General features: G+C 40.6%; 1 protein-coding gene across 1 annotated transcript; it reads left to right on the top strand.

The window, feature by feature from the left end:
• The first annotated feature begins 21,322 nt into the window (after positions 1 to 21,322).
• Positions 21,323 to 23,632, top strand: LOC113620668 (germ cell-less protein-like 1). Its single transcript, XM_027106865.1, is given in 3 exon segments — positions 21,323 to 22,203; positions 22,420 to 22,969; positions 22,971 to 23,632. Coding segments are annotated over 3 exon segments (1,581 nt in total). The 5' UTR covers positions 21,323 to 21,337; the 3' UTR covers positions 23,136 to 23,632.
• The last annotated feature ends 1,485 nt before the right edge of the window (positions 23,633 to 25,117 follow it).

The following is a 25,117-nucleotide window of genomic DNA, read 5'->3' as shown; positions in this document are numbered from 1 at the left end:
CAATTATACTCCAATGAAGATGCTAAAAAAAAAGCATAGCTGAAACATTTTAAAATTATTACTATTGTACAACTATGTCAATGCAAAAGGATAAAACATCTGTATTTAACAGTTATTGATTCATAAATGTTAAATATTTATATTACTGACAAACAATATTTTATTTTGAAATAATCTATTTCATTCATGCTATATGAGAGAATGATTTAATCAATTAGTATTTTCCCTTTCTTAAGTGATCTGTTGGTTTCCATTTGTTCTCTGTCCTCTGGCCCTGCAAATGTTAGCAGTGGGCAGGACCTGAACTTGCTTTCAAAACACACGAAGCAAGTGATTGATTGGCAGGTAGATAGCTAATTTTCAGTTATTCCTACTGTTTTCATTAGCTAGGTCTGCAAAGAAAAAAGTAGCACAGACTGTGGGGCTTAAGCAACAGAAATTTATTGTCTCACAGTTCTGGAGGCTAGAAGTCCAAGATCAAGATGTCAAATGGGTTGGTTTCTTCCAAGGGTTGTGAGAGAAGGACCTGCCCAGGGCCTGCCTCTTTCCTTGGCTTGTAGATGGTCTTTTCCCTGCGTCTTTACATCATCTTCCCTGTATGTGTCTGTGTCCAAATCTCCTGTTCTGATTGGATTAGAGCGAGTTATATTGCTCAGGGGCCACCCTAATGGCTTAATTTAAATTTAATTATCTCTGTAAAGACCTTTCTCCAAATACTGTCACATTCTGAGGTACTAGGGGTTCAAACTATGAATTTTGGGGGAGGATACAATTCTGTCCATAACGATTCTGCCCATAATGCCTACACACAGACATGAAGGTGTTGGCCCTTTGGGGTTTCTTCCCATTGGACTGAACTGTTGTCCATAAATACTTGCACATTTTCCACAAGACATTAACACATGTCAAGTGGTTTTTAGCCACAAAGGACAAAAGGTTCTATAATTATAATCATTTTTCTGGATTTAATTTTGACTCTCATTTCCTTAAATGAGACAAAACCTTATATGATAATAGCTCAGCTAATAGATATAATGTGGCATTCTCCCCAAAATCTATTTGTGCTGTGCTTGATAGAAGGAGGAGTTCTCCTCAACTTTATCAAGTTTTAGCAATGTTTCATTTTTTTGAGTCCTATGCAATAATTCTTCAAGCTAATAAACATGTCATTCTTTTATGATTGCTAATCTATTTTTATGTATCTGCATAATATGCAGTTGATGAACTTTAATAAAATCTGAAGTGAGGTCCCCCCGTGGCCATTTTCAGGCTGATTTTGCTGCAAACCAGTGAGTGGAAATTCAGTTCACTCAGGATCCAGTGTGTTTCTCTTTAAAATAGATGGGCTAATGAGAAGCATGTCTGTGCTGGCCCTGTATAATGGTCTGGTCTCTAACACTGGTTGTTAAAACAAACTACACACCATCCAAGACCTAAATGCCAATGATTTGATGGTGTAACATAACTTAATTGGATATACTTTTAGCTTAGAAAGGTAAATAGGAAACAAGGCAGCAAGAATAAGCATGTCTGCAAATATGCCATCTAACTCTGTTTCTGGAAGAAATCCAGGAGATTACAGTCTGAACTAAATCAGATAATTCTGTCAGTTTTCTCTCCTGAAGAAATGTTCTATCCCAAGTAATCAGTAAATGATTGAACCATTTATGGGTTCTACCTAGGATCTAAATAGGAATTCTGGAAGCATAGAAATTTGGTCTACATGATGGAATCCCAAATACTTCTTCTTTTTGTAAGGGCATCCTCTAGGGTCTTTCTCTTTTATACTTCTAACAAATAGTTTGGAAAATTTTTCCATGTTATATTGTATTTTATTATGTACTTGTCTACCTTCCCTATTTATTGCAAACCAGTATAGTCCAGAAACCCTTTTTCTAATTTTTTAATTTAAAATAAAAAACCATAGTGTGTTACACAATTTTAAAATGGAATAGGAATAGCATAAAAATGAATTTTAAATTCTAAAATTAGAGAATGAAAAGGGTTTCCATGGAGTCAACTTGAAGAATTCTCCATTTTCAGGTAACTGGATGTTACCTGAAACATCCAGTTTCAGGTAACATAAGGTATATAAGTGATGAAAATCCCCCACAAACCCATAAAACATACCAGCGAAGGGCCATGAGCCTTAAAAAAAATTTTTTTTAACACATAAGCCAGTTGCTAATGTTACACTTTCTCTCCATGGTGACATTCACTCCAGCCACAAGTGTGTCAATGCATATTTCTCTTTCAGCTGGAAAGCAGAGTTGGTAGTTAGGTATCAATTCTCCATTATGTGGTCCCCACCCCACAGAGAAACCCCAATACCCACCCAGTTTCCAGAGATGAAATGTCAATGGATACTTGAATCCCTAGTGTGCTTTGAAATTAAAATATTAAAAGTGCTCTTATTTTACTTACTTTCATTATAATTACTGAATATTACCATGAGCTCATGCTGATTGAGACATATATTCAGATATTCAAAATCAGGTTAAAATTGTGTGTGTGTGTGTGTGTGTGTGTCCATTTTCTGTATGTTTGTGATTCCGCTAAATACTTTCATGCTTTATTAAGAGAAAAGATTATTCCCCATCTTATTTACAAGGTCCCAAAAAAGGTCTGGCACATAATGGCTGGTGATATATATCTATTTGAGTTTGGCAATCCTTAAAAAAAAATGATGTTCTTAATGACACCTCATCAAGGCTGTTTTATCTTTTTCCCATAAGGGCTTTACACTCCAGTTTCTTTGTTTTGTAAGAGCTTCTTCTTTATTTACAGCTAACTGAAAGTTCTTTAACATAAACCACTGTTTCCTCACAAATTCCTGAACAAAGAAAACATTAATGTATCATCCCTCATTTATGCATAATGCTTTTTAACCATCAATTCTTACTTCTAGACTTTGATCTTCCCTCCATAACTCTGCCATCTGCTGTTACCAAAAAGTAGATTCAACTGCAATCGTGTGTGTGTGTGTGTGTCTGTGTGTGTGTATAGTAGGGATGGCTGTGTTAAATGAAGACAGCAAATTGATTACTACCTACTTCCACTCAAGAAACCCATGAGTTATGCATTACTGTTCTATGTCTAGCATGAGCAAAGACTATTCTTAGAAACAGAGAAGAGGATGCTGACAAATGATGGTGCCTTCCAGTAAACTGTATTTGAAAACCAGCGGCTAAAACAGTTCAAAATAGGGGTACAAACAAAAAGCAGAGCATAAGACAAAAATCCCTACAAGTTTAACAGAAATTTGCTGAACCATAAACCAAACAGATATGCATCACCTATTTTTTGTGTGTGTATGGTTAATATAACTGGGTGCTAGGAACGTATACCAGGAATCATTTGTGAGTGTATCTGTGTGTGTGTGTGTGTGTGTGTGTGTGTTAGGGGTGGGTGGAGGATTGGAAATTCCTGGAAACTAAAAAGACCTAGATTTGTTTGATGTCAAGATTTGCTTTCCCACTATATTTGCTGGTAATTATCATATCGTTAAATCTTTGGGAAAATACTGACTCTGGTCAGAAATGCTAGTTATCATCTACAAAGGATATAACACTTCTGCAATTCTCTGCTACTTACTAATTTGGGGAACCTAGGTTAGAGTCTGTGAACTTCATTTATCTCATCTCTTATGGGGAGTAACCGAACCTTCTAGAAATGCTTTAAAAATTAAACATGGTAATGTCTATAAGCACCGGGCAAATAATAGGAGCTCAATAAATATAGGTTAACATTTTCTTGGCATAGTATCTTTCGCATTGTAAAAACCTCCAAAATACTGGTGGAATGTATGACTGATTTAAAAATATACATTTTTAAAGAATAATTTAAGGACAAGCCTTTATATAGGAGCCAATCTGAAAGAGCTCTCAATAGTCAAATATAGAACAATTTGAGCAATAAATAATGTGATGTTGGATTATAACCCAAAGAATAAAATAAATATAAACAAATCTATCCTGATATAAATAATGGTTGAGTAGATAAATAAATAAATAAATAAATAAATGGGGGAGAAGGGACAGATCTTCCTTATGAAGGAATATATGTAGATACTCTCCCTCCCACTGTTCCATCTTCCCTCCTGTCTTGAGTGTGGGCTGGATTTAGGACTTACTGACTCCCTTATAAAGAACATAGTGGGGAAAGGGGTAAAACGGTAATTTTACAGTAGTGAAACCTGTGACATCCTACCTTAACCAAGTGATCAAGGTCAACCTCACCAGTGATAAGTCATCACAGTGATATCACAGGTCCCCTGACGTAATGTGATAAGAAGGACACATCACGTCTGTGGTGTCCATCCCAAAAGTCCATAACCCCATGGCTATTCTGACCATGAAAATAAAATGTGAGGGATCCTTTTCAAAATGCCGGACTAGTATTCTTCAAAACTGTCAAGGTCATGAAAACAAGGAGAGGTGGAGAAAACGTCACAGTCCAGAAGAGACTGAGAAGATGTGACAACTAAATGCAACGTGGTGTCCTGGATTAGAGCCAGGAACGCAAAAAGGACATTAAAGGAAAAGCTGGTGAAATCCCAATAAATTCTGTAGGTTAGTTATTAGTAATACACCAATGCTAATTTCTTACTTTTGGCAAGTGTGCCACAGTTCTATAAGGTGTTAACTACAGGAGAATCTGAACAAAGGATATGGAAATTCAGTATTAGCTTTGCAACTCTTCTGTAAATCTAAAATTATTCCAAAATAAACATTTTATTTAAAAAATGAAACTTTCATCTGTGGCAACACTCTTCTTATTAACTAATTTCAAACAAAAAGAATATGCACATAAGAAGCTGAAATCTTGCCTCTTCCTCTGGTTCATCCATAATTTCATAACACAGTGTTTAGTGAAGTTGTGAAGTTTAATCAACTCAAAAAGCAACATTATAAAGCTCTTTGAATTCCCAAGATGAAAGAAAATTATATATAAGTGTGTAAATGAAGTCTTCGTTTGGCCATTCAGAAATGTTCCTGGATACGGGAGGCCTAAATAAGAGATGAATCTTTGGAAGCTGTTTTCTCTAATCAAATCCATTCTGCCTGTACCTGTGAGTGCATAATGCAGAAATGATTGACTAAAAATGGAAACTCCAATCAATTTGATTATTTAATATCATGTATCACACAGCCCCAGCCAAAAAAAAAAGGAATTTTTCTTGCTGATTTCATCTATGATTTTGCTTTTTAAACTCGTGAAATTTAGACTGCATGCAGATAGAAAGGCATTTCCCTGTCCACGGGAACACGGACAGGTAGCACTTTTAACATTGTGAGATGAGAGCCATCACGTGGTTAGTGGTCTACCAAACACACCCCTTTGCAGAAATGATGCAATTCAGCTGGAGGGGCTTCATCGTTTTTGACAAGTTTCCCAGCCCCCAGTACTCAGGGTCATCAGTGTGTGGTATTTAACAGGGGCTCTGCTCCACTCTCTGTGGTTGTAGGAGAGTCGCTCAGATACCTGCCTACCAGCTTTGGTCCCAGCCTTTGACCTTCCACATTATCAGGTTTTCACTTTTGGTTTTCACTGATGATTAAACTTAGAGCAGATTGGCATTTCTGGTATCTGGTTAAACACAGGCTGCAACTACAGCAATGCTAAAACTACTACATTTGATTTTATCAATGCAAACTGAGGATCAATCTGGTGAACAAAAGTTTTAGTTCTGTTATTGACTCATCCGTCCAGCTGTTATTATTGGTTTCAGCAGAAGGTTGATTCCAAATAATCCAGAATAGAATTTAATTAGGAAGTCCTTCTCTTGGTCTCAAAATATTTATTCATAAGTCAGTTCATATAGCAGGGAAAGCATGGGCTTTATAGTTATACAGATCTTCCTGATAACTTTATTATCTGTGTGACCTTGGCAAGCCAGTTAACCTCCCTGACCGTAATTTCTTTTTCCATAAAATGATAATACAAAAACCAACCTTGGGACTTCCCTGGTGGCGCAGTGGTTAAGAATCTGCCTGCCAATGCAGGTGACAGGGGTTCAATCCCTGGTCCGGGAAGATCCCACATGCCACAGAGCAACTAAGCCCATGCGCTACAACTACTGAGCCTGCGCTCTAGAACCCGCAAGCCACAACTACTGAGCCTGCATGCCACAACTACTGAAGCCTGTGTGCCTAGGGCCCGTGCTCCGCAACAAGAGAAGCCACCACAATGAGAAGCCCGGGCACTGCAACAAAGAGTAGTCCCTGCTCGCCCCAACTAGAGAAAGCCTGCGCACAGCAACAAAGACCTAACACAGCCATAAATAAATAAATAAATAAATAAATAAATATATTAAAAAGAGAAGAAAACAACCTTACATAGCTCTGGTTAAGACGGAGTAGATTCAAATATGCAAAAGTACTTACTACGATGCCTGACTCAATAAATTCCCTTTCAACATCAAAATGTTAGAGACAGTGATTATATTCCAAGTCGCTCACAAAAAAACTAGATAGCCACACTACATAACTGAAATGTGTCTGTTTCAATAAAAAAATAAATTAGAAGAAAACACACTGTTGCCACATTCCTAATTAATGCAACATAGGAAATTTTTTTAAATGAGGAATTAAATTTGTGCTCCTACATGCAATCTAAACATCTTGATTGTTGGCACGTAAAAAAAGTTCATTTAGTCATGAAAGTGATTTTTTGTTTGTTTATTTAACAAATGTCTATTTTCCAGGCATTTTGCTGGGCACTGGAAATAGGGGGAAAAAAACAAAAACAACCACACACACACACAAAAAAAAACAGTGAGCAAATGAAGATGAGGAAACTGTCTTCTTGTTGCTTACAGACTAGTGAGCGAGATATTTAAGAACAAACATACAATTTGAGGCTGAGATAAGGCCCCTGAAAATGCAATGAGTGAGAGTGATGGAGACAAGGATTTCCCTGGATGATGGAAAGGGAGGAAGGTCAGGGTAGGGAAACAGGGACCAACTTACACAGGCAGTGTGTTTATACATGAGAACGACCTACGGGATGAAATGTTAACTGAACTGTGATTGGTGAAAACAAAAGTGAGAGGATTTGTTCACGCTTCCCGTGAAGGAATGAGCCAGGGAGGAAAAGAATGAAACAGCGAGGAGGAGACTCCGTTTCCTCTGTGAAGTGGCTAAACATGTAAGGAGGCTGAGTGCAACTGGCTGTTTTCGTGTAGAAACATGTATCTGTGACACTGACATCAGCCACTGAGAAAGGAATTCAAAGGTAGCTGATCCCAGAACAACATAGATGACCTGCTTTGGAAAATGTAGAATAAATGCGACTTGCCTGGGCAACAAGAATGTTAGCCATAGGACTGCACCAAGACCCAAGAGCTTTAGGAAGGATAGTTTAGAGACAACAGCCTGAAAAAGCATTTCTTTTAACAGGATAAATGCTTCAAACCTGTGTGAGTAATCCTGGAATTTTCAATAAGCCATATTACTATAAGGAATGACTGACTCTTGCCTAATAAATGAAAGAATGAAGTTTTAGAAATGCAACACCATTCCCTAACTCAAATGGTTTATTTCACAACTTAAAGTTTAACATTAAACAAATACACCTCAAGTCACAATGCAATGATGATTGATGTTTTTCATCAACATCCAATTATCATTCCATCAAACCCTGTTGCCTGGGCCAAGGAAAACACAGAGTACGCATCTAGAAAGGGTTATTCTCCATACCATTTCAAACTAACTTGCAGGATATAACTACACTTACTGCATTTCTGACTTGTTAGATCATGTCACAGGGAACCTCGGCGAGAGAGTTTTGGTGTTGTTATCACCTGTGTTTTCCAAAGAATATTCACTGCTTTTGCTATTTGAAGTTAAAAAGGAAAACACCTTTCATTTCTTTGATTTATTCCATTAGAACAGTCTGCATCTGTGCGTTCTTTGTCTTTTGTTAGCTGTGAAGGCAGCCACTTAGGTATCGAACATGATGTCAGGCTGTGGTGTGAGAGGTCTTGCAGGAGGTACAAAACCTGAAGGGATTTCAGAAAAACAAAAACAAAATAAAAACATCCCTTTGACAGGGCTTCAAAGGAGACCATCACATTCAGGAATGGCTCTTCAAAAATAAAAGCACAATCACTTCCCATTTTGTTCTGGGCTCAGCCAGTGGTTCAAAAGAGGAGTGATGGATGGCTTGAAGGCCGCTGTTGTAAAAACGCCCCACGTTCACAGGGAGGCCTTTTGTCCCGGCTCACTTTGCAAGCAGCTCCCTCAGAGAAGCAGGAAGCTTTCTCACCACTTCTCAGACGACTCTCCTCTGGGGAGGCAGCAACAGCTGCTTCACCCTCAGCAGTTCCTTGCTGAGGAAGACAAAGAATGCACCTTCCCTGCCTGAAACTGCAGGGAGGGATGAGCCTTGAAATGTAATTAATTGCTCAAATTGGAATTTGGCCAGAACCCCAGGGCTAACAACTACACTTACAGGGGAGGAAGAAAGGCTTTAATGAACTTAGAAAAAAGAGATCTAAAAATTATATCAACACAGACAACACAATATATCTCACCCTGACACTGCAGCAGGGAATGACTTGGATGGGAGGAAGGAGGGAAGGAAGCTGGGTCTCTTGGGATTCTGGCTCTCCACAGTGTGAATAAAATCACTAAGATGACTTTGCCCCACTTCTAAGAACTTGCCTCACACCAGAATGACAATTAAAGAGCGGATCTGGCTTGACTTGAATATTATTTTAATCTTAACCTCAGTAAAAATGGAGACACTCTTATTAAGGACACGGGTTCCTATGTGAGTGGCCTACGCCAAAGCTTATGCAGAGCAGCTCTCAGGGGCCTGGACCCTAGCCCTCGCCAGATTCTCCTCGCCCAACCTTAGAGTCTCACTGCGTGCAGTACATGAGAAGACAAGGAAGGGGGCCCCCAGCTATGGAAATTCAAACTCAATTCAGCCAACATTTCGGGGGCAAGTGGGACTGGGTGCTAAAAGCTGTAGGGCATCACAAGTATCTCAGATAAAAGATGTTAATGGGCCGCTCTGGGCTTTGGGGAGGGGGAGGGAAGAGACATAGCTGGCCTTTGACTGGAAACCCAGAGCATGAGAGGGGAATCAAGGCCGAGAGCAATGACTTCTCTAAAGAAATGGGCTCAGAAGGCACAGCCAGATGCACGAGACACAGCACACAAGGTCCAAACATGGTGTTTAGGGATGGGCAGGATGCCACACCTGCCAAGTGGGAGAGTGGTTTCCCAGTGGGTGGGCATCATCTGTGGCAGAGGATCTGGGCCAGGAGATAGCTGGCAGGCAAGAACCCTGGAGGTCATCATTCAGTCTTTCAACAAATACATATTGGGCGTCTACTGTGTTACAGATGCTGTGCTCGATGTTGGGGGCATAAGTGCTCAGCATGATAGACAGAGTCATCTGGGAACTTAGTTCACAGGCAGCAGTAAGTCAGCAAGAGATCTAGATTCATGGGCCAGAACCTAGTTCTCTTTGGTAGGAGAACCAGAGGCCAGCTTTCAGATCAGAGGTCCCCATTCTAAACAGTGACAGCTTACGAATAAGTAACTAGGAAACATGAAAATCAGAGTCTATAGACAAATATTTTTCAAAGTAGGTTTCACAGGTAAAGAGCAAAGAAGTGAAGGAGGAGGTCTTTCTTCTGACCAATGAACCTATGTGCTTTCATGTGGCCTCCTTGTAAACAAACCTATATTGTCCTGGTTGAAGAATACGTTGTCTCATGTAGGGCTTAAAATTTAAGAATAATATGCTCTAAGTTTACCATTCATATATACTTTATAAATATTTATTAATCATCTACTATGTACTAGGTACTGTGTCAGGTCCTTACCTGCCAAGATGAAGATAAGTCCTGCCCTCAAGGAACTGGTAGTTAATTGGAGACAGACAAGAAAACAAGCTATCATGAAACAATGGAAGAAATGCCATAACTGCCTCCTACCCCTCCACCTGCATCCCACTAGGATTCTGGTCCAATGGACCCAAGATGGAATTTGGGTCATCGAGAGCTTGGCCTAGGCCAGGAAATTATAATAGAGATGAAAAGAAGCAGAAAGGTCCACTTCAGAGGCAAAATGCGTATGCAAAGGCTAAGTGGGACACTCAGATGAGGCAACAGGTCCAAAGCCTGCAATACTGGGTGGACCTAGAATGAAGTGGGGGCTGAAGGAGAGAACTCTGTGTGATACGACACAGAGAAGGAAGCTGCTCAAAAAGTGAAAATGTGGCTCATTGATCTGGCTTTAGAGGGAAAGGGAGGTTAAACAAGTTTCAAAAAGTCAAAGCAGGGCTTCCCTGGTGGCGCAGTGGTTGAGAGTCCGCCTGCCGATGGAGGGGACACGGGTTCGTGCCCCGGTCCGGGAAGATCCCACATGCCGCGGAGCAGCTGGGCCCGTGGGCCATGGCCGCTGAGCCTGCGCGTCCGGAGCCTGTGCTCCGCAACGGGAGAGGCCACAACAGTGAGAGGCCCGCGTACCGCAAAAAAAAAAAAAAAAAAAGTCAAAGCAGGGTAATATAAAAGGCAAATGCATAAAGCTCTGAGAACAGAGAGGGTGAGGATGGGGCCTCAACTGTGGTGCAGCAGAGACGGGTTTGTGGAGGGATTAACGAAAGGAAGGATAGTGATTTGATTTTCTAAGAATGAGCAGGAGTTAATCAGATGCAGGAAGAAAAGAACATTCCAAGGAGAGGCAACCCCCCAAGCAGAGACATGGCTGCTTCTGAGACCTTGTTGCCATCGGCCTGATGGCTGGGCTTCTATAGAGCAGCGGCATGAGATGAGGTTAAACCAGAAGACAGGAGTCAGATTAATGTTATTTTCATCTTAACTTCTTGATGGAGTAGACGTAGGGAGAAAATGTTCTTGTTTACATTCTTTGGATAGCTGATCTATAAATCACAAACTTAGAGACTTAGGGATATTATAGAAACTATCCAGTAAAGATTATTACTGTTTTTTTTTTTTAGTAAAGATTATTTTTATTGACTCCTACAAAAATTAGTTTCTATTTAGCCCACCATAAGTCAACTAGGATTATTTGTGGCTTGCTAACAGTTCAATACCTTCGTCCTTTCTTAGGAAAGCACTAAATCTGCTTTGTTCAGTTAAAAATGAACATGTCTCCTGATGAAATGACAGCCCCTTATATGATCCCAGTACTAAGCACTGTTAAATATAAATTGCAGTGCTGAGGGCTTAAAAGTTGCATAGCTTTTACTTTTGGATCTTCAACCTCTCATATACTTATTTTCTCAGATTTCCTGATTTAAAAATGACATGAGATAGATTCAGTCATTAGCCACAAATTAAAGATTTGCCACAAGGTACTTTAGCCCCGTGTAGGCTAAAATTCTGGCCGGCTATTTATGGGATTCATCTTTAAAGTCAACAATCCAGCCTCGAGAGGCACTTGGTCGCTGTGCCATTGTTTAAACAATTATTTGGGTGCTTGCGGTGGTGGTGATGTGTCAAATACTGTTCCTAATTATAAAAATGCTATCCTTGGATCCATGTGTACCCAGGTAACATTATTTTCTTCTTTAGGCACGTTCTCTTAAATATTACCAAATGCACAATCACATACAATTACGGATTAAACTTTTGGAACAAGTAGCTGGGATCGTTTGGTGCTAATAGCAGCCAAAGCCGAGATTTGTGTTATACAGATCAGGAAACTGTGAGCACTTTCATCAGATCTATTTATCGTTCAGCTTAGTTTGTAGTCTTTATTCTGGGTGAATTAATAATAACCCTTTAGAATCACAGAGGACCTTTCTTATGAGAATACAAAGCATTCTCTCATACCTTCTCTAATTCATTTTGCAACAACCCCGTAAAGCAGGAAGGGTCAGGTATTCAGACAGGAAACCAAAGCAGACGCTAAATGACTTTCCCCGGGACATATGGTTAGCCACAGACAGAGCCGTAACAAGAATGTGAGTCCCTTGACATCAGGGTCAGCATGGATGCCATCGGAGTGGTGATTCTCAAAGGAGGATCTGTGAAGGCTCTCAGCTTATCCACAGGCTGGGGGCTATGAAGTCAAAAACATGTCCATTCACTGTTACTATTAATTCTATACAATGAATGTCCGGGATGTGACAATGGCTGTAATATGGTTGCTGGTGTGAGGACTCCTGTCTTTAAAAAAACATATAAAACAACCCTCTCCCTGAGCCCTTCTTCTTGCGCTACTACTCTACTATTCAATTTCACTCCTTTTCTCCTTCCTTCCTTCCTTCCTTTTCTCCCCCATCAAGAACAGGACTGAGACACACAGGCTGCAATCCTGGCACAACTTCAAACTAATAATTTAAAATCTTTGTTCAACACTTATTTAGTATGGAATGGGAGACACCAATTTTCTAATAGTAAAAGTATTCTAGAAAAACAGATACACTTAATAATTCACATCAGCTGACCGACATGGGTTTCATTTTTTTCTCCGGTCGTATTTTTGCAATAATTTTTCAAATAACGACTTCTTGGGAAAGGATTTGAAATGTAAGCAATAAAATAAATCACTTGCTCCCTGTAAACAGCACCCCGCCCGTGCATTATTCAGGCTCAGAATTTAGCTGACTGTAACTGCTGAATTCAAAGACCAGTCAGCTTTCATATGTATGCTACAATGGTACTAAACACACACACACCAGAGATTGATTAGCATATATGAGGGAAAGTTCTAATTTTTCACTTTTCACTGGAGGGCACAGTCTACTTTGGTGAGAGGAGAACGGGACCAGTTTTCATTCTGCTTATTCTGTAAAGAGCCCTGAGTACAGCCTTGAAATCACTGGCACCATATTTCTGATTGTTTCCCCAGAACTGTACATCTGCAGCCCTAACCCTTCTCAGAGCTCCAGGCTCACTTTCTAATTGCCTGATTGCAAAATCCCTGTGCAGGTCACTTCTCCACATCAAATTCCATAGGTCCAAATCAACTCAACATTTCTCCTCCAAAATCCTCCAGTTTATGTCTTGAGACTCAAAAAAATATTTCTTTCATGGAAATCTCCTTCTGCATTTCTATAGTCACTAACTTTCATTTGTTGACTTATTCATTCAATAGTTCATTCAGGAGTCCCTAGGCACTATTCTAGGCACTAGGAAACCAGAGACCCTTAGGAAATTACCTAATGAGCAATGATAGTTACAATCCCCAGATTATAATTATTACAGCGTTACACCCTGGCTCTGTTACCTCATCCCCGAACAAATGCAATAATCCTTTCCAGGTCCATTTTCTTCTTCCCCAGATCTATCCATCCTATTCCATCCATTTAATCTATCTTATTACCCTATAGCTGCATTACTTTTCTTAAAAATCCTCTCCAAAACAGTCTGTGAATTTCTATAGCCAATGAAATAGCCCACATTAGGGTCCTTGGCAATCTGGGCAGGGTGTCGTAGAGAACAGAGCCCTCACCTGCGCCTGGGGGACCAGGTTTCAAGACTGGCCCCCAACGCTGATGCGAGAGTGGCAGAGCCCTTCACCACCCCGTGCCTCAGTCGCCTCACTTGTAAATGAGAAGATCAGATTAAAAACGTATTCATGTCTAAGATCCTTTCCACTTCTGAAATGTTATGCTTCAGTCGATGAATGTGCTCCAGCTAGTAGATAACATGTTTTTCCCATGCAGGTCGTGTTCCTCTGCCCCAGTGTCCTGACTCTAAAATACCCATCTTTACTCTTCTTCTTCTCTCCCATTAAAAACCATGCACATTCCACATGGTTTTGTTCGAATGTCACCCTTTAATCCGTGGACTACGAGTGAGATCCTCATTTGAACTCTCCTATGACTTTGTACATACCACTTTCTTAAATCAAGTATGCTGTAATTGAAGTGACTTTAAAGTTCACACACTATACGTCAGATGTAAAGAAATGTTATTCAATCACAAGCCTCTATTGTCTTTGAATAGCGATGGAAAAAAATAACCTTATCTGGGTAACAGAGTCAATTTTTGTTTAAAGCTTATTCTCTTGCAGTTTAGCTAGATGTATTTGGGGTACATGTTTTCACAGTTATCTCACACCTCTATATCTTAGTCTTTCTCTCCCAGTAGCTTCTGAGCAACAAGAGATTCCTAGAAAACATCATGGTGGCAGGGGTGAGAGGTCCCTGTCACCTGCGCAGTCCTCAGCTCCTCACTGGTCTCACTGAGCCATGTCACCTCACTTGACCATTGGATGAATTCCTCTTTGCCTGCTGCATCTCCTGGTACTCCCCTGGCCTGTATGCATCTGCTGCTGATGCCCAGAGGGCCCACCATGGCTCCTGACCCAACACTGCCCATTTGACCTTGCCCTGCCCTGACATTAGGTCTCCTTGCTTCCCCTTCTGGGCCTGGGCATTTCTGCATCTCCCCATGACACACATGGGCTGCAGGCTGCAGGGGACCAGGGGTGGGAGGGGCTCCATCTCAAGTGCTCTACAGACTGAACACACACAATCATTTCTGCTCTACTGGAGTTGCTCCATGTTATTGTGGGACAAGAGTTGCAGAGCAGCAAAAAGTTATAGACATTAAAATTATCCAATTACTCCACTCATTCTGCTTTATGTTTACTAATTTGAGACTATGCTTTATTCTTCCTACTAGAAGAAACCTGTCTTCAAATTGTGGTTTACTCTTCTCTGTATCCTTCTCCATAAACTAACCCCAGAAATTTGCAAGTCTTCTGCCATATTTTTCTATCAATTTATTAGATGTTGATTTCTCTTTTTTCTTATAGAAGAGAAAAGGAAAGCAGGTATACAGAACAGACGGGATTAAGAAAATGGATTTAAATTCTTTCTGTGCTTTATAGCTAGGAATTATGAATATTTATCACAGAAGACAAATTTGACAATTAGAAGAAATTTCACTAAAGTGAATGAATTACAGTGTTTATATGATACGGAGGATTTAAAAGCCAGTATAATGTTATATCATATTTAGAAAAGTATCATGTCCAAGCCTAAGGAAGTTTATTAGTTATTACTTGTATGCTAGTTACAGAAAAATGTGCTACATGGCTTTATACAAAACGGCTCTTATTGTCTCATGCAACAAGCAGTATTGTAATGGCAGCCCATGGAGGATATGCCAGCTCAGAGATAGTAACTAGGAACCAGGTCTTTTTTATTCTCCAACATCAGCATCCTTGCTACCTCCTCAAAGTCATAAGAGGGATGCTACACTTCCAGGTATCTTCTCCTCATCCTAGACAAGAGAAGGATAAAGCGTTCTCTCCCTAGAAGACGTTCGCCTTTTCGTTCAGGAAAAAATGTTCTTCCTAGAGACTGTAACTGAGAAGGACTCTATGGGGCCTTCCCAGGAAAGGACCACCCCCCCACCCATGACCTCTTTTTGCCTCTTTTTTGTAGAAAAATTTTAGCCTCCTAGGGCTTCCCCGAGTTACAAAGAAGAAATTTAATCAGAGAAGTGAGAAAATGCAAAAACAAAGGAAAACAGTCAAGCAAGACAAAATAATAATAGCTTAGCCATTAAACAAAGTCAAGGAACTTTAGTTCCTCCTCAAGGGCTATAGATAATATTCTGAGCCATATCCTTGAGCTGTTCTTCAGATACTGAAAGCCTCACAAGTGGAAGTTAACTGCATGCTGACCAAAAGCAAGTAGACCCCAAACCAGTTGGAGCTAGAAGGTCGATGATGTTGACTTCTGAAACACCACCCTGTTCCCTGTTACCTCACCACCAACCAAGCAGAAGAATGCCTAGGAGCTGATCACACACCCTACAAACCCCCTCCCTCACCCTGTATCAAAATCCTTTCCCTGAAAGCCATTGAGGAATTCAGGCCTTTTGAGCATTAGCTGCCTGGACTCCTTGCTTGGTGCCCTGCAATAAATGCTGCACTTTCCTTCAACACAAGCCAATGTCAGTCGATTGGCTTTACTGCACACAGGTGAGTGGACCCAACTTTGGTGTGGTAATAAGACTTCTACTTACATATCATTTGCTAAGAATATTCTTCAGGTCCTCTCCATCTCCCCATAACTGGAAGAGAGTCAGGGACAGTGAGTGCTTTAATTTTCCTGCCTTGAAAAAAAACACAGGAGAAAAGAAGATTGTGAAAAGAAGGCACTCAATTGAGTACCATCTTTAACGAGAAATAGATGACAGAACAGCTCTTGCTGAAGAGAGAAATATTTAGCCTCAAGAATAGGAAACTGTATAAAAAAACAATGCCTGTCTTGAAATATGTGAAGGGCTATTATGAGAAGGAGACTTGTTTGTGTTGTTCAAAAAGGCAGATCCAGAATCAATAGGTGGGTCTTACTGGGGAACATTTCCTTCTTTACCTTAGTCAGAACACATTTGTTTTCAAGAAAATAAACCTAATCAAATTAGATTAAGATGAAAGTACAATTGACCCTTGAACAACATGTGTTTGAACTGCATAAGTCCACTTATACGTGGATTTTTGTTGTTGAAGTATAGCTGATTTATAATAATGTTATATTAGTTTAAAGTGTACAACACAGTGATTCAGTATTTTTACAGATTAGCACATTTTTTTTCAGTAGTACATACTACAGTGCTACACGATCCAAGCTTGGTTGAATCTGAGGATAAGGAGGAACTGCTTCTATGGAGGAACAGTATATACGAGGGGCTGACTATAAATTACAAGTGGATTATGTGGATTTTCAACTCCTTGGAGGGTCGGTGCCCCTAACTCCCACATTGTTCTAGGATCAACTTAGTTGACAATAACACAGAGGAATATCATGGAGCATGAGGTACAGCAGGTATCACAGGACCTCAAAGCCATCAGTCATTATCTCTCTCTCCCCTTCCTTCCCTTCTCCTCCCCTCTCTCCTTCTCTCAGTCTTCCTCTCTGTCTGTCTGTCTCCATTTCTCTCTGTCTCTCTGCCTCTCTCTCACATGTGCACATGGCCTTTCATATCTGCTCCACTTTGCACTGTTGCAGTATTGCTCTCTCTCTGCACACAGCACACCAGTTCTCTGCTAAACTCATTTCTTACTCAGGGCCCACCTCAGGTATCCCAAAAGGATGAATTCCTATAGTTTAAAAAGTTGGTTTCTGGTCTTGATTTCAAATTTCTAAGAGGACAATATCTCACTGAACCAGCGAAAGTCATATGTTTACCCCTGGTTCTATCAAATGTAATCAAGAAAAACAAGGATCCATGGGACATGGGGCTATCCTTACTTAAACTGTGACAAGGCAAATTCTCTAAGAAGACTTGGAGATAGAGAAGAAATCATGGACATATCAAGTAAATATTCCCATGTCTGCCCTCTGTCATTCATCTTCCTCTCTATTGTCAAATTAATCTTTCTGAAAGACAGTTTCATTTATATCATGTATGCACCTATTCACAAACTTTCCATGACTAGACTGTCTATAAAATATCACCTGGCACTCAAGGTTCTTTGCAATGTAGTCCCAACGCACTTTTCTAATTTGATTTTTTACTACTCCCCTCTCTTGCTCCAATCAAATACAGAGAGGTCTTCTACCCTTTCCCCTGTACTTTGGGTGACCACACATGCGGTTTGCCCGGGACAGTTCCAGTTTGTTCTGTTGCTTAGGTACAATTATTATTACAATTATTAAAAGTGCCCCATTTTTAGTCTCTAATACGCCCTGATTTAGATGATAGAGGAATGATCCTCCTACCTAGAGGCCCATCCCCTCATCAACTTCAAGTTGCCAAAGCTTCACTATTCCTCAACGTCCAGGAAAAATGCCCACTTATTTTTACACAAAGCCTTCTCCAACCTAAGAAGGTCAAAATAATGCCTCTTTCCTCTTAACTCCTTTAGTATTTTATTTGCTTCTTCTCTTTATTATCCTTGACACTTCCTATATTTTATCATAATTGAAATTTCTGATTGCCCTTGTGCTCATTTGGAGGACCCAGATGAAAAATTATACAATTACCTTGCTTTTGTTAGGATGTAAAACCAAGAAATGTGTTCAGCCGACCAAGGTGGTTTATCATGCTGCAGAAATGCACCTGGAAAGCACTAAGAAAACAAAATCGCATGGATGAGTGAAATCAACTAAAAATCAAATTTTAACATTAACTCAGTGGCTGCTCTAGGAAACTGAAACAAAATCCCTTTGTGTGTGTCTTAACTTCACTGTCAGGTTCCAGTTAGCTCCAGAGAAAGGCTGACATATCAACAACAGAGGTGGCAGGGCTGGGCATGGTGGCAATTCTGGGTACAGTTCTTGCACTCAACCACCTCAGACTCTCTTACCCCTTTCCTGGTGTCTGATGGTAAAGTCATAGAGTCAGGCTCTCAGGGCAGACAGGCCTGGGTCAAACCTCAGCTTTGTCACTTCTAGCTCTATGTCCGGGGCCAGTTACTCATTCTCTTGGAAGCCTTGGTTTCCCCATCCATAAAATAGAGTTTGACAGTGCAGATCCCATAGAGAAGTTTTGAGGACTAAAAGAGATAATGGGTGTAATCTGCTTTGCACAGTATGATTCTATAATTATATTTTTATCATTATATGGTTCAAAGTCTATGAAACATGTATCCCTGAGCACCCATGGAATTATTGCCAGGATATCATAAAGTTACATATACACCAAGCACTGCTGACAGTTGAGTAAATGATATGTCTCACATGCATAAGTGCCATTATTTTTTGAAATATGAGAATTAATACAATAAGAAATAAAGTATTCTGAATGCAGCAATTATTATTATTTACTTTATCAGTAGAGACTAATAGTGTTAACTGGATCAGATGACTGGCCATGAGAGTTTTAGATGTTAAAAGTGACTCCATATTTGAAAAGGGTGGTAGCTCCTGCTTTCACTTTCCAATTCCTGATAGACCCTTTCAAAGGAGAATTTTCCACTTCTCCAGGTCTTTGTGACCAGCTATTTTCCACGACACACATAGCTGGCTCCACTGGCTTCTGCAGGGCTGGGGCACTGAGCCTGGGCCAGCACCTGTGTATAGCCAAGTGTTCTGGAATCTTACAGTGGATGTGAGGGTGGGGATTACTTGCCCATGACTTGAGAGACAGGAACTGAAAATGTAATCAGGCAAAGAGCCTCTAGGAAGTGCCAATCAAATTCCCAGATGTTTATGCAAATGTGTTATCAATTAAAAGTTGTTGGGCAGGAAGGGAAAGTTCAGGTACAAACTTAAGGAGATGCAACTTAGGGGACCCTGGAGAGACAATGTTCAAAGCAGAGGCCCTGGTAAGCAGATATCTGCCTCAACTCTCTATTGGAGGTAAGAGCATCTAAAATCTACATGGGCAAGTGAACACAGTTCTGCTATTACAGTGTCATTTTTTCACGAAAACATACTATACCCTCAACTTGAGTGTCAGTACTTTATGTACAAACGTAAAGTCTGACTCAAATGTATACCCCGTGTAATATCTAGAAGAGTGTCTTGCACATATTAGGTGTTCAAGAGCTGTCTCCTATTAGCATCATTCAGCCTTGGAAGAGGCTTCCCTCTCTGATGATACACATTACATCCTTCGTGGTATTTAAGCAATGTCTCATAAACAATTGTGTACTGGGGAGATCTTCAAGACGGCGGAGAAGAAAGATGTGGAGATCAACTTCCTCCCCACAAATACATCAGAAATACATCTACATGTGGAACAACTCCTACAGAACACCTACTAAACACTGGCAAAAGACCTCAGACTTCCCAAAAGATATTTTTTTTTTCCTTTTTCTCCTTTTGTGAGTGTGTATGTGTATGCTTCTTTGTGTGATTTTGTCTGTATAGCTTTGCTTTTACCATTTGTCCTAGGGTTCTGTCTGTCTGTTGTTTGTATAGTTTTTAGTGCTTACTATCATTGGTGGATTTGTTTTTTGGTTTGGCTGCTCTCTTCTTTCTTATTTTCTTTTTTTATTACTTTTTAATTTTTTTTAATTTTAATAATTTTTTCTAGTTTTTTTTTTTTTTTTGCGGTACGCGGACCTCTCACTGTTGTGGCCTCTCCTGTTGCAGAGCACAGGCTCTGGACGCACAGGCTCAGTGGCCATGGTTCACGGGCCTAGCTGTTCCGTGGCATGTGGGATCTTCCCGGACCGGGGCATGAACCCGTGTCCCCTGCATCGGCAGGCAGACTCTCAACCACTGCGCCACCAGGGAAGCCCTCTAGTTTTTATTTTAATAACTTTATTGTTTTTTTTCTTCCTTTCTTTCTTTTTTTCTCCTTTTTCTTTTGAGCGATGTGGCTGACAGGGGCTTGGTGGTCCAGCCGCGTGTCAGGCCTGTGTCTCTGAGGAGGGGGAGCCGACTTCAGGACATTGGTCCACCAGAGACCTCCGAGCTCCACGTAATATCAAATGGTGAAAGTGTGCCCAGAGACCTCCATCTCAATGCTAAGACCCAGCTCCACTCAACAACCAGCAAGCTACAGTGCTGGACACCCTATGCCAAACAACTACCAAGACAGGAACACTACTCCACCCATTAGCTGAGAAGCTGCCTAAAATCATAATAAGGTCACAGACACCCCAAAACACACCACCGGACACAGTCCTACCCACCAAAAAGACAAGATCCAGCCTCATCCACCAGAACACAGGCACCAGTCCCCTCCACCAGGAAGCCTACACAACCCACTGAACCAACCTTAGCCACTGGGGCAGATGCCAAAAACAATGGGAACTACCACTGCAGCCTGTGAAAAGGAGACCCCAAACACAGTAAGTTAAGCAAAATGAGAAGACAAAGAAACGCACAGCAGATGAAGGAGCAAGGTAAAAACGTACCAGACCAAACAAATGAAGAGGAAATAGGCAGTCTACCTGAAAAAGAATTCAGAGTAATGATAGTAAAGGTGATCCAAAATCTTGGAAACAGAACGGAGAAAATACATGAAACGTTTAACAAGGGCCTAGAAGAACTAAAGAGCAAACAAACAATGATGAACACGATAAATGAAATTAAAAATTCTCTAGAAAGAATGAATAGCAGAATAACTGAGGCAGAAGAACGGATAAGTGACCTGGAAGATAAAATAGTGGAAATAACTACTGCAGAGCAGAATAAAGAAAAAAGAATGAAAAGACTTGAGGAGAGTCTCAGAGACCTCTGGGACAACATTAAACACACCAACAGAGGGGGCAAGGTCCTGAGGTCCGCGCGCACTGCACGGCCAGAGGCAGCAGGCATGGCGGAGGATGGAGGCGGTAGTGTCCAACGCAACAGTCGGGGTTGCCCATGAGAAGGTGGCGGTGTAGGCACAAAGGCTACTGGAGGCCGGCAGTGGTGGCCGGGCCATGGCGGGAGACCGTTTTCGCTGGGCTCCCTGAGGTGCGCTCCCTGAAGTCTCGGCGAGCCGTGACCCATGGGCTTGTTGAGCAGCCGAGTGCTGCGCCACCCAGGGTGAGCCCGAGCCCAGCAGGAGCCCGGTTCTGGGGCTGGGGGCTCGGCCTGGAGGCCGGAGAGTGGTGGCGACGCAGCCGCCCACGGCTTCTGTTACTGTCCGGGCAGCCGTAAGCGCAAGCGGAGCAGAGGGGCCTTCTGCTACTGTCACCCCGATTCTGAGACAGACGAGGATGAGCAGGAAGGGGACGGGCAGCAGCAACTCCTCAACACCCCTCGAAGGAAAAAATTGAAGAGTACGTCCAAATATATTTATCAAACATTATTTTTAAATGGTGAAAACAGTGGCATTAAGATTTGTGCTCTAGGAGAGGAGTGGAGCTTACACAAAATATATTTATGTCAATCTGGCTACTTTTCTAGTATGTTCGGTGGTTCATGGAAGGAGTCCAGCATGAATATTATTGAACTGGAGATTCCAGACCAGAATATTGATATAGAAGCACTGCAGGTGGCATTTGGGTCATTGGATCGAGATGATGCCTTAATAAAGCCCAGTCCAGTTATTGCCATTTTGGCAGCAGCTTGTATGCTACAGTTGGATGGTTTAATACAGCAGTGTGGTGAGACGATGAAGGAAACAGTTAATGTGAAAACCGTATGTGGCTATTACACATCAGCAGGGACCTATGGACTGGACTCTGTAAAGAAAAAGTGCCTTGAATGGCTTCTAAACAATCTGATAACTCACCAGAATGTTGAACTTTTTAAAGAACTCAGTATAAATGTCATGAAACAACTCATTGGTTCATCTAACTTATTTGTGATGCAAGTGGAGATGGATGTATACACAGCCCTTACAAAGTGGATGTTCCTTCAACTTGTGCCTTCTTGGAATGGATCTTTTTTTTTTTTTGCGGTACACGGGCCTCTCACCGCTGTGGCCCCTCCCGCTACGAAGCACAGGCTCCGGACGCGCAGGCTCAGCGGCCATGGCTCACGGGCCCAGCCGCTCCGCGGCATGTGGGATACTCCCGGACCGGGGCACGAACCCGCGTCCTCTGCATCTGCAGGCAGACTCCCAACCACTGCGCCACCAGGGAAGTCCTGGAATGGATCTTTAAAACAGCTTTTGACTGAAACGGATGTCTGGTTTTCTAAGAGGAGAAAAGATTTTGAAGGTATGACCTTCCTTGAAACTGAGCAAGGAAAACCATTTGTGTCAGTATTCAGACATTTAAGGTTACAGTATATTATCAGTGATTTGGCCTCCGCGAGAATTACCGAACAAGATTCTCCAGTACCTTCAGAATGGCTATCTTCTGTGTATAAACAGCAGTGGCTTGCTATGCTCTGGGCAGAACAAGACAGTGAGGTGGGGCCTCAAGAAATCAATAAAGAAGAGCTAGAGGGAAATAGCATGAGGTGTGGTAGAAAGCTTGCCAAAGATGGTGAATACTGCTGGCGGTGGACAGGTTTTAACTTCGGCTTTGACCTGCTTGTAACTTACACCAATCGATACATCATTTTCAAACGCAATACGCTGAATCAGCCATGTAGTGGATCTGTCAGTTTACAACGTTGAAGGAGCATAACATTTAGATTATGTTTGGCTTCTTTTGATAGTAGTGGAAAACTAATACGGAGTAGAACCAACTGGCTATCAAATACTTACACTTGAAAAGGACCAAGAACAAGTAGTGATGAACTTGGACAGCAGGCTTCTGATCTTCCCTTTATATATCTGCTGTAACTTCCTGTATATATCGCCAGAAAAAAGAACTGAAAATAATCCTCATCCAGAAAATCCAGAAAACTGAGGATCTCATCAGTTGGAAACAGTAGCACTTTGTAAACCTTTCTGGCCAGCTTTAATTTAACAGCCCTACAGATATCCACATCTGAGGTGACTAACAGTGACAAAGGCCTTATGAACTGTTCAGATAATACAGAAGACTATTCTTATCCTCATTACATTTCTATGCATATATAAAAAAACATTTTAAAGCCAAGAAAATATCTGTCAAACCGTTTGTTATAAAGATGTCGACCCATGCTTTTTAATTTGGCATCAGTAGAAAATTGCCATAGGTAAATTTCACATTTCTCTGCAACCAAATATAGAGTTAATTTTTAGCTTGAACTTTGATCCTACCTAATGTTAGTGAACCTCAATTATCCATCTGTAAGTTTTATTTTTATTTGGCTAAAAGAATGCCAAAGGAATAATTTGGCCAATTATGAATGCTGTTTCAGTTGGTGTGTTTAAAGCTGTCCTTTAATTTTTTCAACTTCTCTTTATGATTCCTCCTCCTAGTCGAATATTCATCCAATCTATATATGTTTTTAATCATTAAATATTTTTTCATGGTAAAAAAAAAAAAAAAACCAACATTCGAATTATAGGGGTCCCAGAAGAAGAAGAGAAAAAGAAAGGGGCTGAGAAAATATTTGAAGACATTATAGTTGAAAACTTCCCTAATATGGGAAAGGAAACAATCAAGTCCAGGAAGCTCAGAGAGCCCCATACAGGATACAGGGAGAGACATGCCAAGACACAAATTAATCAAACTATCAAAAATTAAGGAAAAAATATTAAAAGCAGCAAGGGAAAAGAAACAAATAACATAGAGGGAATCCCCATAAGGTTAACAGCTGATCTTTCAGCAGAAATTCTGCAAGCCAGAAGGGAGTGGCAGGACATATGTAAAGTGATGAAAGGGAAAAACGTACAACAAAGATTACTCTACCCAGAAAAGATATTATTCCGATTCAACAGAGAAATTAAAACCTTTACAAACAAGCAAAAGCTAAGAGAATTCAGCACCACCAAACTAGCATTACAACACATGCTAAAGGAACTTCTCTAGGCAGGAAACACAAGAGGAGGAAAGGACCTACAATAACAAACCAAAAACAATTTAGAAAATGGTAATAGGAACATACATATCGATAATTACCTTAAATGTAAATGGATTAAATGCTCCAACCAAAAGACATAGACTGGCAGAATGGATACAAAAACAAGATCTGTATATATGTTGTCTACAAGAGACCCACTTCAGATCTAGGGACACATACAGACTGAAAGTGAGGGGAAGGAAAAAGATATTCCATGCAAATGGAAATCAAAAGAAAGCTGGAGTAGCAATTCTCATATCGGACAAAATAGACTTTAAAATAAAGACTATTACAAGAGACAAAGAAGGACACTACATAATCATCAAGGGATCAATCCAAGAAGGAAATATAACAATTGTAAATATTTACACACCCAACATAGGAGTACCTCAATACATAAGGCAAATGCTAAAGATGCTTTCATGTAAAAGAATGGAATTAGAACACTCCCTAACACCATACACAAAAATAAACTCAAAATGGATTAAAGACCTAAATGTAAGGCCAGACACTATCAAACTCTTAGAGGAAAACATAGGCAGAACACTCTATGACATAAATCACAGCAAGATCCTTTTTGACCCACCTCCTAGAAAAATGGAAATAAAAACAAAAATAAACAAATGGGACCTAATGAAACTTAGAAGCTTTTGTACAGCGAAGGAAACCATAAACAAGATGAAAAGACAACTCTCAGGATAGGAGAAAATATTTGCAAATGAAGCAGCTGACCAAGGATTAATCTCCAAAATTTACAAGCAGCTCATGCAGCTCAATATCAAAAAAACAAACAACCCAATCCAAAAATGGGCAGAAGACCTAAATGGACATTTCTCCAAAGAAGATATACAGATTGCCAACAAACACATGAAAGAATGCTCAACATCACTAATTATGAGAG

This window comes from Aethalodelphis obliquidens, unplaced genomic scaffold (assembly GCF_003676395.1).
Source record: "Aethalodelphis obliquidens isolate GAN/ISIS:26980383/991018 unplaced genomic scaffold, ASM367639v1 scaffold8, whole genome shotgun sequence".
In the NCBI taxonomy this organism is placed as follows: domain Eukaryota; kingdom Metazoa; phylum Chordata; class Mammalia; order Artiodactyla; family Delphinidae; genus Aethalodelphis; species Aethalodelphis obliquidens.
Note: the sequence above shows the minus strand (reverse complement) of the source record. Positions and strands in the feature narration are given on the sequence as shown.